General features: G+C 43.8%; 1 protein-coding gene across 13 annotated transcripts in view; it reads left to right on the top strand.

Moving 5' to 3' along the window:
• Positions 1–18,047, top strand: part of LOC134022149 (calcium-activated potassium channel subunit alpha-1a) — a 114,918-nt gene that overhangs the window by 64,252 nt on the left and 32,619 nt on the right. For 9 of the 13 annotated variants that reach the window (XM_062463424.1, XM_062463425.1, XM_062463426.1 and 6 more), the window contains exons 6-16: positions 2,922–2,997; positions 3,952–4,027; positions 4,814–4,984; positions 6,595–6,686; positions 12,399–12,509; positions 12,658–12,763; positions 12,946–13,028; positions 13,210–13,279; positions 13,504–13,659; positions 15,476–15,585; positions 15,821–15,889. In XM_062463424.1, the coding sequence (XP_062319408.1) occupies positions 2,922–2,997; positions 3,952–4,027; positions 4,814–4,984; positions 6,595–6,686; positions 12,399–12,509; positions 12,658–12,763; positions 12,946–13,028; positions 13,210–13,279; positions 13,504–13,659; positions 15,476–15,585; positions 15,821–15,889 (1,120 nt within the window). Of the gene's footprint in view, positions 1–2,921; positions 2,998–3,951; positions 4,028–4,813; positions 4,985–6,414; positions 6,507–6,594; positions 6,687–12,398; positions 12,510–12,657; positions 12,764–12,945; positions 13,029–13,209; positions 13,280–13,503; positions 13,660–15,475; positions 15,586–15,820; positions 15,890–18,047 lie in introns of all 13 variants that reach the window. The other 4 variants (XM_062463423.1, XM_062463429.1, XM_062463432.1 and 1 more) reach the window with 1 other exon arrangement.

Genomic DNA, 18,047 nt, shown 5'->3' on the forward strand with positions numbered 1-18,047 from the left:
TACTTCTTACTATGAGTGTGTGTGTGCGTGTGTGTGAGCGCGCGCGTTTGTGTGTGTGTGGGTGGGTGGATATGTACCGTAATCCTGGCAGTGTTGACTGTGGGAGTTAGACCTGCAGAATCCTCCCCAGACAGCTGATTGATAGAATCATCCCAGTTGGGATGACTGGCCTGCCAGTACACGTGACAGCGGGCTTGGCCTCTACTTCCAGATTCTCAAGGAAATAACCATTATACACACCAGGGAGACTCTCTAAATCAACATCTGGTGTGCGTGTGTGTGTGTATAGTGTGTGTGCCTTGGCATGTTATGGAGAAGAGATTTTCTCTTCTCGCAAATAAAAGTATGCATGTGTCAACAGGCCAGAAACTCATTCACAATTTCCCAGCATCTGTGCTTCCTGCTGACGTGTGCGCGCGCACACACACACACTCTCAGTCCTCCCTCAGTTCTGATGTAATTCTGTCAATGGAAAGATGGTTTTGGGATGCCAAAAGTACACTTGCATAATAATCTGTAGCTCAACTGTGACAATCAACAAGATAACACCCATTTGACCTTGAAGCTTTCCTGTGATTATGAGAAGTATTTATTGCAAGTTATATTTAATATAGCCATACATTTGACCAGTTGTCCTCAGGGCCCACTGCCCTGTATGTTTAGATGTTTACCTGCTCCAACAGACCTGATTCAAATGAATGCGTCTTTATGAAGCTCTGCAGAAGCCTGATAACGGCCATCTATTTGAATCAGGCGTGTTGTAGCGGGCAAACACATAAAACATACAGGCCAGTTGTCCCTGAAGACGAGGGTTGAAGACCACTGTGTTAGACTATATATTACAGTATGTTATAATAAATATAGGTATATGAAATATATTATAACATTTCTGTAGTAAGATAACTGGGGGGGTCAGATGGATGTCCTTGGGCACGGCACTTCACCCTACTTGCCTCAGGGGGAATGTCCCTGTACTTACTGTAAGTCGCTCTGGATAAGAGCGTCTGCTAAATGACTAAATGTAAATAACTGCATTAAATAAATAGTATAATGTTTATAACATTAAGCAGTATTGCCCCAGACCAGGCTAAGGCATTCTGTGAGGCCATAGCCCTAGTTTTCACTGGATTATTGTTGCCAACTGCAATCTCCTTTTTTTCCTCTCTTTGTTATCATTCTGATTCCATCTAAACCCCCACGCCTCACCTTTGGACCTCTGGAGCCCTGCATGGGCTGTGGTATTGGTGGGGTGACCTCACATGATTCCCTGGAGGTACCTAGGAGATTAAGAGCAATCAAGCTGCCCTCCCATTGTACAGCACCTCTCAGCTTATGACAGACATGGTCTGGGTTTGTTCTAGCCGACACACACGCAGGCTTATAACAGGTTCCTGTCTGTCGGATGCGCAAGCGATTCTCTGCCACTGCATTCGGACCGAAGGGCACTGGCTTCCGCAGACGTCCTTTTCTGATAGGGCGACGGTTGTTCTTCAGTATCTGCTGTGGCGTAGGGTTTTCAGTGTATCTGATTTGATTTTACGCATCGCTCATCGAGCAGAGACGGTGAGAGAGATCACTGTGAGGACTTTGTATACTTACAACTCCAACATATCTTTTTAAAGTTCTAGTGTAGAGGAGACACCAGTCTGCTCCAGTGGGTGTGACCTTGATGTACAGCATGATATCCAGTAAGATTCTCATGTACCGAGGTCTGAGGGGAGCCCCTCGCGCCGACGTCCTCAAGGACGCCTGGAGGCGTAAGAAGTCATGCGGCGAGCTCTTTCGGAACGGGTACAGGGTGAGACAGGTGCACCACAGACCGGGGCTGGGCCCCAAGGAGAGACAGACGGGCTTCCACCGGTCTCTCTGGTCCTGCATGCGAGTACTGGCCAGCTGGGGTAAGAAAAGCCGGTCTGGGGGATACTTTCTCGACTGTGTGTGGAGGTGGAGGGTCCGGATGTCACTCTTACTGTACTTGGATCTGTGTTGGGCTCCACTGGGTTGTCGTGGGTCAGGGCTCTCTGTCTGAAGGCAGAATTATGATTGGCAACCAGGAAGTGAAGCGGACCCAGGTTCAACTGCCTGGTCAAATATAGGCTTCTCGTTGTGTTTTATTGTGACGTTAAGATGTGCTTTTTAATGTTGGCAAGCAATGGCACTATATCATGTCGTGTGAAAGTAAAAAATCTGTGCAATCTTTCTCAGACAAAAAGTAATTAGAGGTGAAGTTAATCTTATCAACATGATCCCGTCCTATGAACCCTTGTTACTAGTTTTTCTAGAGTGACTGCGCACCATAGGAACCACACGCGCGCGCACACACACACACACACAGGATCAGCACATAGTATTATGTAAAATGTTGCATTGTTCTATAATCCCTGGGTGAGCTCATTTTGGAACCAGACAGGATCACATGTATTGCATGTAGGCCAAACCGTATTTCCACTCCAGTTTAGTCACAACAAGACAATTCAGTTGAATTGGGACGTGTTCAGACACTCTTACATGTATTTCTCTCTGACAGGTGGCATTGTTCTGCATGATGTTCTGGTCCTGGTTCATTTCTGGAATTTTGCAGCTGAGCCACTGTGTGTCTAGACCTAGTGTGTGTTCAATTCAGATTCAGTGTGTTTAGCTTTCAATATGTTCAGACTATGTTCAGATTCTTTTTGTTCTTGACTACAGTGATTCAGGTGTCAGTGATTCAGGTGTCAGTGATTCAGGTGTCAGTGATCCAGGCATGGGTTCAGACTACATTATATTCAGACTTCTGATTAGAAAACATTTGACGTACTTACGGAAAACGGTTGTTTCAGCATCAACAGCAAATTCAATTCTTGATTGATCTCATTGATTTATTTTCTTCTCTGTTCTTTTTTCTTCTCTTCACTTCTCTTGTCGTCTCCCCTCTTTCACAGGTTTAAGATTCCTGAGAGCACTGAGATTGATACAGTTCTCAGAAATTTTACAGTTTTTGAATATCTTAAAAACGAGGTAAGTATTGTGCTTTCATCCATCCGCCACTACGACTACCACCACCTCCTCCTCCACCACCTCCACCACCCACTACCACAGAGCTACAGCACCACAGAACTCAGCGCACATAGAGGCTCGGTCTCAGGTTTGCTCTCGGTCCGAAGGGCTGCCATAACACTTTAATTTATAGTGTCAAACCCGGTAGAGCCCGCCTCTTCCACAGACTCGAGGTGATTCCAATGGTACACAATGGCTCATAGTTATACGGATCAGTCTTTAGCATGACTTGTTATAGCTATCTAATTGCTGTACCATTGATATCTACCAGCAGGGTAGAAGTGGACTGTAAACTAAAGTGTTACCCAGGCAGCCTTGTCAACACACCAGGACCGAGCAGGACCTGGTCACTGGTCCGCATCTACAGGGACAGGGCTTACAGCTTCGTGCGATGGCGAGAGAGTGAGAGTGAGTGAGTGAGAGACAGAGAGATGGAAAGAAGGAAGGAAGGATACAGAGCAGAAAAGAGACTGTGATAAGCAGAGTTCAGTTACCACAAAGGCAGCCCTGACAAACGCATATAGACTCAGGTGATGGTTAGGGTGCTGAAAATGCCATTCTTCAATGCCTGTCATGACATAATGTACGTCTTAGAAATCCACTAGACCCCTCCCCCCGCAACCCCAGCTGTCACTAGTTGTTTATCTTCATCTTTGTTTTCATAAAACCCTTTTGTTTGTTTTGTTCTCCCTTTTAAAAGTCTCGTCCCACATTTGCCTAGCTTAGACTAAGTACCTTCTGAGCCCTCTTAAGGCCATGTGGGATTCAATAATTAAAGATAATAATAACAACAGTAGTAATAAAAACAATAATAAAGTCACCTTGTAGATTAGATCACCCAACCATTTACATTTTCTTTCTGTTCCACTGGTCTGGATCTCTTTGAGAGAGTTTTATGGTTCTTATTCTACCCAGCAATTCCATCAAGCTGGTGAACCTGTGTTCCATCTTCATAAGCACATGGCTAACAGCTGCCGGATTCATACATTTGGTAAGTTGCCGGGCGGGAAAGGGTTATGGGAGGTGGGTGGAGGTGGGGAGGGGTCCGGGGTGGTGTTAATTGGGCAAAGTGAAAAGGAGGAGAACTCCTAAATCTGGTCCCAACACAACCTCCAGCTCCCCTTGTCTCCTTGGATGTGGGTGGATCGGAAAAGGCCTTTGGAAGGACTGGGGAAAGAGGGTGTGGCGATCTGATCACCCCCCTCCCGCCCCCCACATCCTGGTTCTGGTGTGCTGGCACCTAAGGGGAGGGGTGCTGGGGATTGTCTTTGGACTAGGTAGTAAAAGGGTGTTTCCATGTGATGGTGAAGACATAGGTGCTCTTTCTTTGCTTTTCTTTCGTTTTCTTTTTCTTTGACATAAAACGCAGATCAACATCTGTCCTCTTTCTGTTTCTGCCAACTGCCGGCTCAGAGTACCAGTACATTTATGTCAATGGCTCCACAGAACGAACCAGTACAGCATCTTAGCATGCAGGAGAACAGTAGTACCACTAGAGGGTAGCATAACCCCAAGATCGACTCTAGTGCTTCCTGTCATCTCAGAATAAAAGCATGAAGACTAAGGCCTGGATTCAATCTAACCTGTACCTCAGTAGCACTTTCTTATGCACTAATTGTAGTATACCAAAGGCTGCCGGTAGTGTGTGCGTGCGTGAATGGTGGAATCTAAGAAAGTGCGTGCGTGGAATGTGCACCAAAGACCGGTTTTATCTGACGTGTATCTGACTTGTACCCCATCAAAAATACCCCCACCCCCCCTTTCCTCCTCATTCTAGGTGGAAAACTCAGGGGATCCTTGGGAAAACTTCCAAAATTCCCAGTCGCTTTCATATTGGGAATGTGTCTACTTGCTGATGGTCACTATGTCCACAGTAGGATATGGAGACGTCTATGCCAAAACCACTCTGGGACGCCTGTTCATGGTCTTCTTCATCCTCGGTGGTTTGGTAAAAGAAAACACCTTTTTCTGCCCCCTTCTCCTTTTCCCTCCCCCCTCCCGTGTCCTGCCTGATCCCATCTTCACCGTATATATCCCATTGTCAAATAGACGCCATATAAAGAAACGTCAAACTTCTTGTGGTTATATATATATATTATATTATAAATAAATATTACAAAGAACTGTTTAGAAATGTTTCCTTGTATTATGGTACTGTATGATACAGTGCTTAAATTGGCCCACTGTGTTGTATCTGTGTACTGTAGTATGTAGGTACTGTACTCCCATGTCCCCTTGCCCTCAATAGGATATGCATTGTGTTAAAGAGGTAGAACAGTAGTATAAGTAAAGTATTGTGTGCTATAGTTTGATAATATTGTTGCCGTTCTCTTGAAAGCAGTTTTTGCGGTTTCAGGACACACTCTCCCCCTCCTCTCGTGTCCCTCCCCACAATTCCAACAAACACTGTGGCAGGAAGATGAGGCCAAGGCCAGCCTGAACGTTACCATGGCAACGGCAGCCTCCACCCCTTCCACAACTAGTTGCTTTCTGTCACCCCCCCCCCCCCCCACCTCAGACACCTCCTAAAGGGAGAGGCATCTAAGTACAGCCAGAGTAACTCTGTAGTTTATATCATAGCATAGCCATGTAAATTGCAGATGTGTGCGTGTATGATTTCCAAGAATTTGACAAGAAAATAGCTAAGCAGATGGCATAAAATTAACAAGGATACATACAGTAAGATATATATGATTATTAGAACCCAGCCCCAGCCCCTTTGACTTTAGACAGAAGTTAAACAGTACCTCTTGTCAGGAGAACAGGCTGCTAATCTCTGCAAAATGCATCCAGCTCATTTTCTAGCCCTTCAAATGAGTCTTAATGTGTTTTGCAGCTGTGGACCATCAGGTTGGCCTATTCACATCAACCTGCCACATCATTTGTGTTTGTTGGACAAAACATGGCACATAGGTATTTTTACCCGTTTCTCCGCTAAACCAAGATGCCTTGGGTGCTAGCACAGATTGACTGTTTGTCAGCTGTGGCAATTTTTATGCTTTCCTTTTTCCCCCCCAAACCCATGACCCTTAAAAACTGGGGTTGTTTTTCCTTAAGAAAGACATTTCTACTTTTTTTTCCTCCCCCGAAATTACGATTTTTCTTTTAGTGATTACAATTTGGAACGTAGATATGTCAATCTCTCCTTTGGTTCTCGTTGTTAACTGTAGGTCTGGGAACTTTGAGAGAGGCTTTTTGGCACTTTCACCCCCCAGTTTTTTCTCTCCACATTTGCATATTTATTTGGTATGGTTAAAATCAATATCTTTTTATCTCCCTCAGAAATCTGTTTGGATTTAAGCGCCAGCTCCCCTTCCACCCTCTCAATGGCTTAGTCTCTTCTTTAGTCTTTTCTTCTGTCTCCTATCTTCTCCTTAGGCCATGTTTGCCAGCTACGTCCCTGAAATCATAGAGTTAATAGGAAACCGCAAGAAATATGGTGGTTCCTATAGTGCGGTTAATGGGAGAAAGTAAGTATTCCTGATGGTTCTGCTGTTTCCTGTCCACGGTAGAACCCTCTCTGCATGCCCTTTTCTTGTTTCTGTTCCATGCATGTAGGCCATGTTTGCTCGCTACGTGCCAGAAATTGCTGCTCTCATCCTTAATCGGAAGAAATACGGAGGGAGTTATAACTCGACACGAGGCAGAAAGTAAGTCCAAATCCAGACAAGGTGTGGTTATGTGACTCAAGTACGCCCCCCTCAGGTTTAGTGTTGGAGGGGGAGTCGGTACACAATGCTGTGTAGAATATTAAAGTAAAATGGGAAGTCACACTGCGTGACTGGAGACCTTGGCCATTTGGACACATGTCCATGCCCCTTTACTCTTTCTTTCTCTCTCTCTCTCTCTTTCTTTCTTTCTTTCTTTCCTTCTCTCTCTCTCTCTCTCTCTCTCTCTCTCTCTCTCTCTCTCTCTCTCTCCCTCCCTCACACTCTCTCCTCTCCTGTCTTCTCCCATCCTCTTCCTCTTTCCGTCTTTTCTCCCTTCCCTCTCTCTCTCCTTCTTGCTCCATCCCTCTACAATCTCTCCTCCCTTCTCTCTTCTTTTCTCTCTCCCCCACTTGCTCCTTCACGCTTCACTCTGCCTCTTGCGCTATGTCTTTCCTCTCTCTTTCTTTCTTTCTTTCTCTCTCTCTCTCTCTCTCTCTCTTTCTCTCTCTCTCTCTCTCTCTCTCTCTCTCTCTCTCTCTCTCTCTCTCTCTCTCTCTCTCTCTCTCTCTCTCTCTCTCTCTCTCTCTCTCAGTGCTTACCTGAAGTCATTTGTGTGCTGTTCTGTTTCCCTTATTTTCTTTGACACATCCTATGTGCTGCATTTTGATTTTCCTCTCAAAACTAGAGCTTTCATGACTACATTATACTGTATATATTTAGCGGACATATATTTCTCTGTGGTGGGTGATCATCTTTAAGTGTATATAGCCATCTACAGTCTGTTGTGTCTATTGCTAAATGTGCCCATAGCCAATTCAGACCATCCAGTGATCGAGCCCCTCCACAAATTGTACTCGCTTTTCTAAGGATGAATTTGCATCACGATGCATAATTGCAAATGAACTAGTCATGAAATCCCTACTATTTACTCAGATGAAAAAAAAGTGTTTTTAAGCTCCACAAGAAAGTTGAAAAAAGACTAAATCCGCAAGTGCATTATTATTGGTGGTCTCAAAAGCATCATCAATCTCAATGACCGTTGCAGGATACAATTTCTTTTCTTGTTTCATTTTGCTTGAGTCCGTTTGCATGTCATGCTTTTTGTTTTCTTCATGTGGCATCATCTCTGGTATGCTCTCTGAGGCCTGAGATCCGCTGGCTCTTTCTCCATCCATGGATTCTATGGTTACCCTGAGGAAAACCAGCTTTCTGGTTTTCTGTCACTGCCAGCCCATTGCATCATCACTATGTGACTTGGCTCTGACAGCTAGCATCATCACTGCTTGACATGACTCTGGCCCTGATCTTCAGTCAGCTCCCACACCCTGAATGCTGGACGCCTCGCTCCCATTGGAGGCTCTCGATTTGCTTTTGGCTTGCATCGCCCGCTTGGTTCTTGGTGCCCGCCTGGTTTCTAACTGTTTGTGTGGCAGTAGTGGTTGTCTTCAGAGGCTATGACCTGTTTGAGTGGGTTCCCAGACAGAGTATGTCCTGAATGCAGCCGTGTGTTGTGTTGTGTTGTGTGTGTGTGTGTGTTCCTACAGGGCTGCTCAGTACACCTCCGTGCTCTGTCCCTGTGGCTCAAACCCTACTGGTCATCAGAAAACCGACCTAACACAGTGGATCCAGCTCAGTGTAGCCTTCCCTCCCTCCGTCTCCCTGGCTCTCCCCATGTCTCTCTTCCCCTCTCGGCCTTTCCGTCCATCGCTCTCCCTCTCGATATCGTTTCCCCCGCCTGTCCATTTCCCCAGCTGTCAGTGTCCCAGTCGGAGGCCAGATCCTCCGAGTCCGAGGCGGAGCGAAGAGTGAAAGGCCAGAGTGAAAACCTCCATTGTTCCGCGCTGTCGGCGAGACAAGATTGATGAAATGTTATGTTTGGCGGCCGCCTCCCCCGTGCCTGGTGTTGAGAGAAGGGTTTGTCAAAACTGCAGACAGCCCTCTCGACTCCCCCACGTCCCCCCGTCCCCCGGTGCCCGGGCCGTGCATAGAGCTCATGCAGTACATGTGGTAGCATTTAGAGGTTAACAGCATCCAGTTAACCTGCCTCACAGGTCACGAAGCGGTACCACGTTCTTTGCATTACCGTCGAAATATGCCGCCTGTTCTAAATGTTCAGCCCGCAGTACCAGATCCTGACACTACTGTACACAAACACGTTAGTCATGATGGTTTATTTAAGTCTCGCATGTCTGGTACATGGTTTACGCCGTTGTCATCACAAACAGATGTCCTGGAGAGAGAGAAAAAGAAAGAAAAAGATATATAATGAAATTACATTACCGATACTGAAATTATTTCTTGATATTTACAAACAAAGGGGACATGTTAGGAACTCGTAATTTACTTATTACTTCATGGCACTTTGAAAGGAACGGACCCATGCCTCTGTGGGTTGTTGGACGTGAAAGGCGGCCGTCTGAGTTATGCTAGTTTGGCAGTTTTTTTTTTTGCTCTGCTCAGTGTAGCGTGCGCTCGGCAACACCGTGGCAGAACTCTGGACCGCGTTCGCTGATGGCACAAAGACAAGCGTACTGTAAGCTCTCCGTTGGCCCCCGTGGTTTCCATTACGGCTCCATGGTTTCCATTAGCCCCGAGTGGAACGGAGAGGCTGGCGTGGAGACTGCCGTAGACCCTGGCTGAACCCCTGGCGCACACCTCCTGTGTGTGAGCCCTGTGCCGGCCCAGGAGGACATGAGTCTTCCTGAGGTGTGGAGACCTGTGGACTCTCAGTCTAATCTGGTAGATAATCCTAAACAGATAACACGCGGTGTTCTGTCGCCTCTGGCGTGGTCTGGAGACGGGCCCACACATGTTTGGGATAGAGGACCAAGTAAAAGTGATCTTTGATGGTATAACTATCAAACTGATAGTTCTAACTGAATATATAAGAATGCATATGAATAAAACATTTCCAGTCAGGGCTCAAGTGATTGGAGCTATTGCGCAAAACCACCCTTAAACCTAAAACGTGGCTTCTAATATGTCTATTGGGTCTAGACTAATTGAAATGTCCTCAGTAATAAAGGTCCACAGTAAAATGTGGACACAGTCATCTTGTAACAGTACTTCAGCCTGTCGTTCTTGGTACAGAAATGTTTTTAAGGTTTGCTATCTGAAACGTGGTTCTCCAGGACTGTATTTAGGTTATTTCCATGTTTCCAAAGCACTGTACTGGACACTCTGGCTGGTCTGGCCAGGATGACTCAAACAAGGACTTGAACCTTGATGTCCACAGTATGTCACTGCCACTGGTTGTAAGGATTAGAGCAGTATGGCTGGTGTGTGACCTCTGTTGCTGTCTGAGCTGTCCGTCTCTTCTGTTGTGTGTGTGTGTGTGTTCCGGAATGTTCCCTGACCTGACCTGACCCAGTGACATGCCGTGTTGACTCACTGCATGTTCTGTGATGCATGCTGTATGACACCACCTATGCACTCCAGTGTGATTCTCGGCACCTAGTGGTGAGAGCTGTGGTGTTTGTGAAATTGTCTTTTTTCTTTTGTATTTTGTACCACTGTACCTTATTCACTTTGGTATTACATTGTTTTCTGTCTACAGTTGGAAAAACAAACAAACAGGAATTCACTTATTTTTTGGAACGCAAATAGTAATTGTATTTAATCCAGCCAAGCCATTAGATTTCCGTAATGGTACTACAATATGCTGTTGTTTTGTAGATGGCCTGGCACACAGTTAAAATGCATCCATCTTAAAGTTATCTGAGGCTGCACTGCACACTCAATGATAGTTTCACGAGTGGCGTTAAGGGTCACAGGAATAAAGAACGTTTGTGGCACTGTCAAGCTATGTTGGTATATCATCCATGTGGAGACATGAAGTCTCAGATAAGTGTTTGTGTGTGTGTGTGTGTGTGTGTGTTTGTGTGCGTGTGCGTGTGCGTGAGCGTGAGCGTGTGCGTGTGCGAGTGCGTGTGCGTGTGCGTGAGCGTGTGTGTGTCTGCTATGCTGCCTTAATGCAAAGCCACAAGAAACCAAACTATGCCACACAAATCCCCCTTTTCTCACTCTTGATATCTAACATGACATCTGGAGATTGGGGAGTAGGAAAACATGAATGATGTTTTTGTCTCGTCAAATGAGAGGCATCTTTTGCCAATAGTCGCTGGCTTTCCACTAAGACCACAGCTCATCAAGTGAACCCGCGGTTTGTTCATCTCAGGACCACCTGCGTCAGCCATCCAATCACCACCGCTCGTTGGAAGCTTTAAGGATGGAGACGACATATTTGACGACCATTTTGTTTAACAGCAACCATTCCCTTTCACATCCATCCCCAGCCCATAGCTACAGCCTCACCTCACCAAGTCCACTTCAGTCCACCTCAGCCTGCTGGTTCTTGGCAGAGCGATAAACGATCTGGACTTTGGACGTCATTCTCAACAGATATAGACTTGTGTCTTACCCCTCACGCCATCCGAGAATTCCCAAGATTTCCACAGCAGCAGTTGAAATGTTCATCTTTCCCCAGGATGACAACATCGTTTTTGGGCGGGAGGAGGGGCTTGTTAGAACAGCTCTTGCCACATGATAAGGTCTTGAATTGGTGATCGGACACAACGACAGACGTTCGGGAGGCTGAAACTAAACATTGTTACTCTAAGTACTGGAGCCCCCTTTTAGTTACGTATTTTTTAGGTGTAGGATGAAGACATTGTCAATATGCAAATAGTCTTACGAACCTGGGTAGACTAAAGAACTTGATTGATGGAGTATGTCTGGGTTTCTCACTGGGTTTCACATGGCTCAGTGACACAGTTGAATACCTGATTGGTTGTTAAGCCAACCACAGGAAAAATGTAAGATCAACCAGCTAGGTCTTTCTGGGTTAGTGGGATGAAAGTGTAGTGTTGGCGTAAGATGTACTTAACATACATGGGTGGATGATGATACGGGTCATTGCTTATCCAGACTCTAAATGGTCTCCAAGCTTCCGTCAAGTGTAGGTTTAAATGTAATGATCTGTTAATGCAGATGCCAGCTACCTTCAGTACTCACAGTTGTAACATTGCAAATGTGGAAAACATTGTAGAAACTGTTTAAAGACGTTTGTCAACTTGAATCAACTAACCTGAACTGTCCAGGTCCAGTTAGTCCTTCTGTCCAGTTTCTTCCTCTCTTTTTCGTCGCCACCCGACACCGGGAACCAAGGGACAGACAAGGACATGATGTCCCCTCGAAAGCTCACGATATCCAGCCTTCTAGAAACCCACCATCCTGCCAAAGAAGCGTCCAACAGCCTTCAATTCTATTTACAAGACCATCAGCCACAGACCCAGATCACTTTTAGTAACTGTTCTGCATAGCAGAGAGTGTCTGTTGATGTGTATGTCAATCTGTATTTAACTCAGAGAAGTGGTTTGGCGAACGGGACAGTTCTCCTTTTAGAATTGATGACAATCAAAGCTAGTGTGCGCTGTATGATTACATTTCCTCACTGGTTCAAATCTCAGCGTTTGATTGGACATGTCGAGCAGACTTGAAACCATTTTCATTACAATGTAGACAAAAATCTTCACTTTCATGGAAAAGCGATGAAAGAAGGAAGCCAGTTGTTGTTTTCCAAAGAAACCTTTCTGACATGTAAATAGTTGTTTTCCGTGAGCGTGCTTTCTTCTGACTTTTCTCTTCTTGGAGCTTGCCAGAGTGATTTATGTTACCCACTCAAGATAATTTCTCCCGCCCTCCCCCTTCTAGGCACATTGTGGTCTGTGGTCATATTACTCTCGAAAGTGTCTCCAACTTCCTCAAAGACTTCCTACACAAGGACAGGGATGATGTCAATGTAGAAATTGTTTTTCTCCATAAGTAAGTGCATTTTTCCGTTCTTCAGCTTCCTCCACCGCACAGCAAATGTGGCTAGGATGCAAAATAATGATCACTATGAAATGATGGACATATAGACCGTGTTGTTAGTGTGCATTGACTCTCTTTCTCCCCTATGTCTGTATGCTAGTATTTCCCCTAATCTTGAGCTGGAAGCCTTGTTCAAACGCCACTTTACCCAAGTGGAATTCTACCAGGGATCTGTTCTCAATCCTCACGATCTAGCCAGAGTGAAGGTACTGTCCACAGTATACTTTGAATGGTTGGAACAACCATGTCAGCATTAAATGTCAGGATGTTGCTTTGTGATGTCCAACTGTTATGGGTTTAGCAATCCCAGTCACCTTCGCAACTGAAAGGTGTTTTTTGTACCATGCGTTTTTTCTCTCTGTATTTTGTTCTTCCACTCCTCGTGTAGATTGAGTCTGCAGACGCCTGTCTCATCCTGGCCAATAAATATTGTCCAGATCCCGACGCAGAAGATGCCTCCAACATCATGAGGTACTTTATTCGCTCTAAAAGGGAACCGGTTCATACCTCTATCACTCTGCTGTCCCTCAGTAAATCCATCAAGGTTGCTGCAGACACAACATGTTTTATTGTTTGGCCGGTTTTATCGTTCAGACTTGTTACATGATCGACTTTCCAGACCTACTCACCCACCCCGTTTCTGCTCTTTCAGGGTTATATCCATCAAGAACTATTCCCCAAAGATTCGGATCATTACTCAAATGTTACAATACCACAACAAGGTAGGATGTATATCAAATGCAAGAATGTAACTATGAATATACTATCTTAAAAGGCTTGTCTTGTGTACTAATGAAGAATCCAGTGATGATGGTATTTGGAAAGTTTTGAATATTGTGGGTTCCCTGTGTGTGTGTGTGTGTGTGTGTGTGTGTGTGTGTGTGTGTGTGTGTGTGTGTGTGTGTGTGTGTGTGTGTGTGTGTGTGTGTGTATGTGTGTGCTCCAGGCTCACCTGTTAAACATTCCGAGCTGGAACTGGAAGGAGGGTGACGATGCGATCTGCTTGGCAGAGTTGAAGGCTGGCTTCATTGCCCAGAGCTGCTTGGCACAGGGCTTGTCCACTATGCTGGCCAATCTCTTCTCAATGAGATCCTTCATCGAGGTAACCCTGGAACTACCACAAAATAGTCCCTCTACCGCAAACCTAACGGCCACAATGCTTCGTCATACAGTATAAAGACATTGAGACACGGGTTAGTTTTATTGAAGATGGACGTTTTTTAACTCATGTCTGGAGTAGAAGTACAGTAAGTCATCTATTAGACAGGTGGATGACTGGCTGCCAGGCCTGTCCAATGGTATCTGATATATTCTTGGCACCCAACACAAAAAAAGTGATTGGTTACATGAAAGAACTGCTCGCATGTCATAAAAATGATGGATAGGTTTATAATGACCAGACTAATGGGCTGTTAGGGGAACATCTGCAGCCCACATTTTGAGCTCTACCAGAGAAAGAGCAAAAAAAAATGGACAGCCTGTGTATAACTACGGACGTGAAACACTTAAACATCCAACATAGGAATGACTAGATGCTGTCTAACATATCATTTTTGAAACTTTTTAAGACTGCCCACTACAGGGGATGTACATGTCTATGAAAAATAGTAATGGATTACGATAAACTTAAATAAATACAAATAAAAAACAATGTATTAAGTACACATTAATTCTAGTGTTTGTTAGTTTGTTTGATCCCATGTCAGTCAAACACAAAACTGGGCTGAGCACATTGATGCAGCTTGTACCCAATTTACTGTGGCCAACTGGTGATTTACTGAACAAACAAACAAACTAATAATAACGGGATGCTCAAACCATACCGTCATTTGTTTTCAGCGCAACGATTGCATATGGTATTTATTATAACTGTTTGGCCATAGAAAGTCATTATCGAAATGAATCGCAGATCGGCATGGAATGATTATGAAGCTACAGCGTCTAGTCTATGATCTAGACTATCCACTGTGTTTCAGTCAGAATGTCAACGAAAGTGTAATTACAGCCCTTGGTTATAATGTAACCCACATTTCTGAGTCCCAACTCTAAATAACCTTCATAAACATCCAGAAAGAGGGGAAAAGCTTAACATGTGTTTTGGTGATGCAACATGTTGGGAGCATAGCCTTATCATTGTTTTGTTTTTGTGTACCGATCGTCAAGCATAGTGTTGAAGCAGGGAAAATATATAATATGGTCAGCTGGACAGTTGGGAGGTTGAAGACCCAACAAGTCTTCTAGAGGTGATAACAGTCCATGACAGAGACAACTTATATCCAATCATGCCCACACCCAATGACAGCAGCCTAAACTGGAAGTTCACAATACAGTATATATAATTTTTTAAATAATTGCTCTTTCCTATCGCACCTAAACCTGTTTCTACAGAAATGGTGAGAGAGTACGCATATTTTTAGACATGCATGTTTTCCTCGGCACCTGACTCTGTTTGATAAGTGCTTGCTCAACAAGACAGCTCTTCTGTAGGAGCAGAGATTAGCATGAAGCTATTCAGAAGAATCAGAGGGGGGAATCATTGTGGCCGGGCAGGGGACACGCACATGTCCATTTACACCCATCTCACACCCAGACTGGTATTTCTCTAGGACCACATAAGAAGCCACATTCTGAAAAGCCCAAAACAAATGCAATTGCTTCTATGCCAGTGTACTGTACGGGTGAGCCAGAGGAATATCCAATGGCATGCAAGTGTCTATTAGCAATGAAGAGAAATGGTTCCAGATCTCATTAGTAATGCCCATCACTTTCAGGAAAAGGGAATTCTGTCATTCGGGAAGGGTGTGCCTGCTGATTAATAGGCCTTACTTTTCTAATCAGCATAAAAAATAAACGATAAAAAAACCTAACCTGGCTAAGAACAGTGTTCAAAGGCAGCTTCTTTTTTTTCTGGCCTACAGATCGAAGAGGACACGTGGCAGAAGTACTACTTGGAGGGAGTAGCTAATGAAATGTACACCGAGTATTTGTCCAGTGCCTTCGTTGGTCTCTCCTTCCCTACGATCTGTGAGTAAGTATCACTTCATTGGTCTCTCCTTCCCCACCGTCTCTGAGTAAGTATCCCTTTCCAAAAACCCAACGAGCCCCCAGAAGGAAGATGGCAGAACCAATGTTGGAATGTAGAGAACAGTACTGTACTCTCTGTTGAATCCATGTGGGACAAGATACTGTAAGATGCACCAGAGTAGCAAAACGGCACCTCGGGTCCATTGTAACCTTGTGATGGTTTCTGTGTGTTCTAACAGGCTGTGCTACGTCAAGCTGAAGCTGCTGCTCATCGCCATTGAGTACAAGTCCGAGCAGAGAGAGAGCAGGTTTGTGGCGCTATGTTTTCCTCTCCTTCCCTGCCGACATCCTCTCACCTGACACACACCTTCTCTGAAACATATATCAAGATTTAGTCCGACTGAAACAGTTTATTATTCAGAAAACTCTATTCCTGTTGCTAATTTAAGCTGCATGGTTCTACTTTATGTTATGTATTTGTTCCCTTATGAATGAAAGTGTTTTGATTGATGACACAATGCAATGAAGACGTCTCTTGCATTTTTTCCCCCCTGATTTAAAGAGGTTATTGTTTAGATTAAAAAATCTCTATAATATGGTCCTTAATCATGTTACCCCATTTAAGCCAGTTCATTTGCATCCTTTTATAACCGCTAATGGGATATACTAATATACTGTGCCACTGTAGTTTACGAAAATATATACATACATGTACATATTTCTATGTAAATACCAATTAACAATGGATTTATATTATTTCCGTTACTTCTATTTGCCAAATCCCCCCCACCCCTTCCCTCATCATCTTTATTTTTGTACACTGACTAGGGCTGAACTAATACATTTGTTTTTATATTAAGAAAAGGACACCCTCGACTTCAAATGCTGAATATTAACTTGAAACATGTCGATGTGATTTAATCAGATCTTCCCTCAGATGCCCTATTGATATGACCGCCGCAGTTTACTGTATACGTTGTAGCGCAGTTCAGCAGTTCTTTAGTCAATTTACACACTATTATTCACAAAATATTCATACAATATGCTGTCATATTACATAGAACACTTGATAAATAAGCGGCATTTGGAATGTTCATTAGATGAAAATGAACTACATTTATATAGTACATGCTTTCTTTCCTACTATCAAAAAACGTGATAAGTGAAAAGTGTTATGCTGTGACAAGGATTGGCATTTAAGATACCAAGATCTTGAAATGAATGATGGCTTATACAATATGTTATCCAAATATCACAACAAAGTACATCCTTAGCTTAGTCATGAAGGGACTATGATATTTTACTTCATCATAATTTTTTATCTCCTTTTATGTTCATAACAACTGTTTGATTTGAGTTTTTTCTTGTTGTTTGCAGAAGCCGAAAGCGGTATGCCCCTCTACTTTACCTTACTTCCAAAGTTCCGCCCTCTCTCTTCCACTTTAGAGCCTCTGAATTTGGGAGTTTTTCATAAGGACATTTTCCCAAAACTCTATATCACAACAACAGGCCAATTTCTGACTCTTTTTCTCATGGTGTTCCTTGTGCCTAATGCACTAACTTCTTTGCAGGCAGAGAGGATAGTTCAATTTGACATGTTTGTTTACTTGTTTCTTTGTCTTCCGTGTTGTCGGTTGTTCTAAGGCTAACCCTCACCTTTTCCATCTCTATATTCCCTTCTTTCATTTCAGTTATTTTTTGTCTCAGTGTCCTCTGTTTTCCGCTTAATTTTCTTCTTTCTTCTCTGTTCTATTTCAGTGTTTCAGTTGTTCCCCTGTGTCAGCTTGGCCAAAACTAATTATTTTATCCCTGGTGCTTTTTCATTATCAAAACAATTCTTATTTACTTTTTTATAGATGTTGCAAGTTAATAGCAGTTTTTTGTTCACAAATCTGAATTAAGGGATACATTACTCGAGATTGTTTACATACAGTATGCTTTCACCCAGATATGTTTTGAGGTAAATGTATTAACCCCTGGTTTTGGTGCATTTTGGCCAAAATGTGTAATTTGGATAATTTACTGTTCTAGTGGGCAGTGATTGATGCAATAGCATGTCTTACCAATTTAATGGTACCAAAAGCATTTTGTCCTCCAATGTTACATTAAGGCATGGTGTTGTAAACTTTGGATAACTTAAATTATATCCAATGATGAAGGAGGTTAATAATGCTCCATGTCATACGAGTGATGAAAATATTTTTGCATTTCATCTTTTCCTTCGTGCTGTGTGTCCATGTCTATGTATTTGTGTGGATGCGTGCGTTTGTGGGTTTCATTCTGTGTGTGTGTCTGTGTGCGCAAGCGTGTGTGTGCGCGAGTGTGTGTGCGCGTGTCAGTCACCATGTACTCCATATCAATGTGTCTCTGAGTAGATGTTCTTAAGTGAGGTCACTTCCTGTCAGTTTGGTGTTTAAGAAACAGTCCAACTGCACAGAAGTTACTGCAACAGTTTGCATCTACGTA

This window comes from Osmerus eperlanus, chromosome 6 (assembly GCF_963692335.1).
Source record: "Osmerus eperlanus chromosome 6, fOsmEpe2.1, whole genome shotgun sequence".
Lineage (NCBI taxonomy): Eukaryota > Metazoa > Chordata > Actinopteri > Osmeriformes > Osmeridae > Osmerus > Osmerus eperlanus.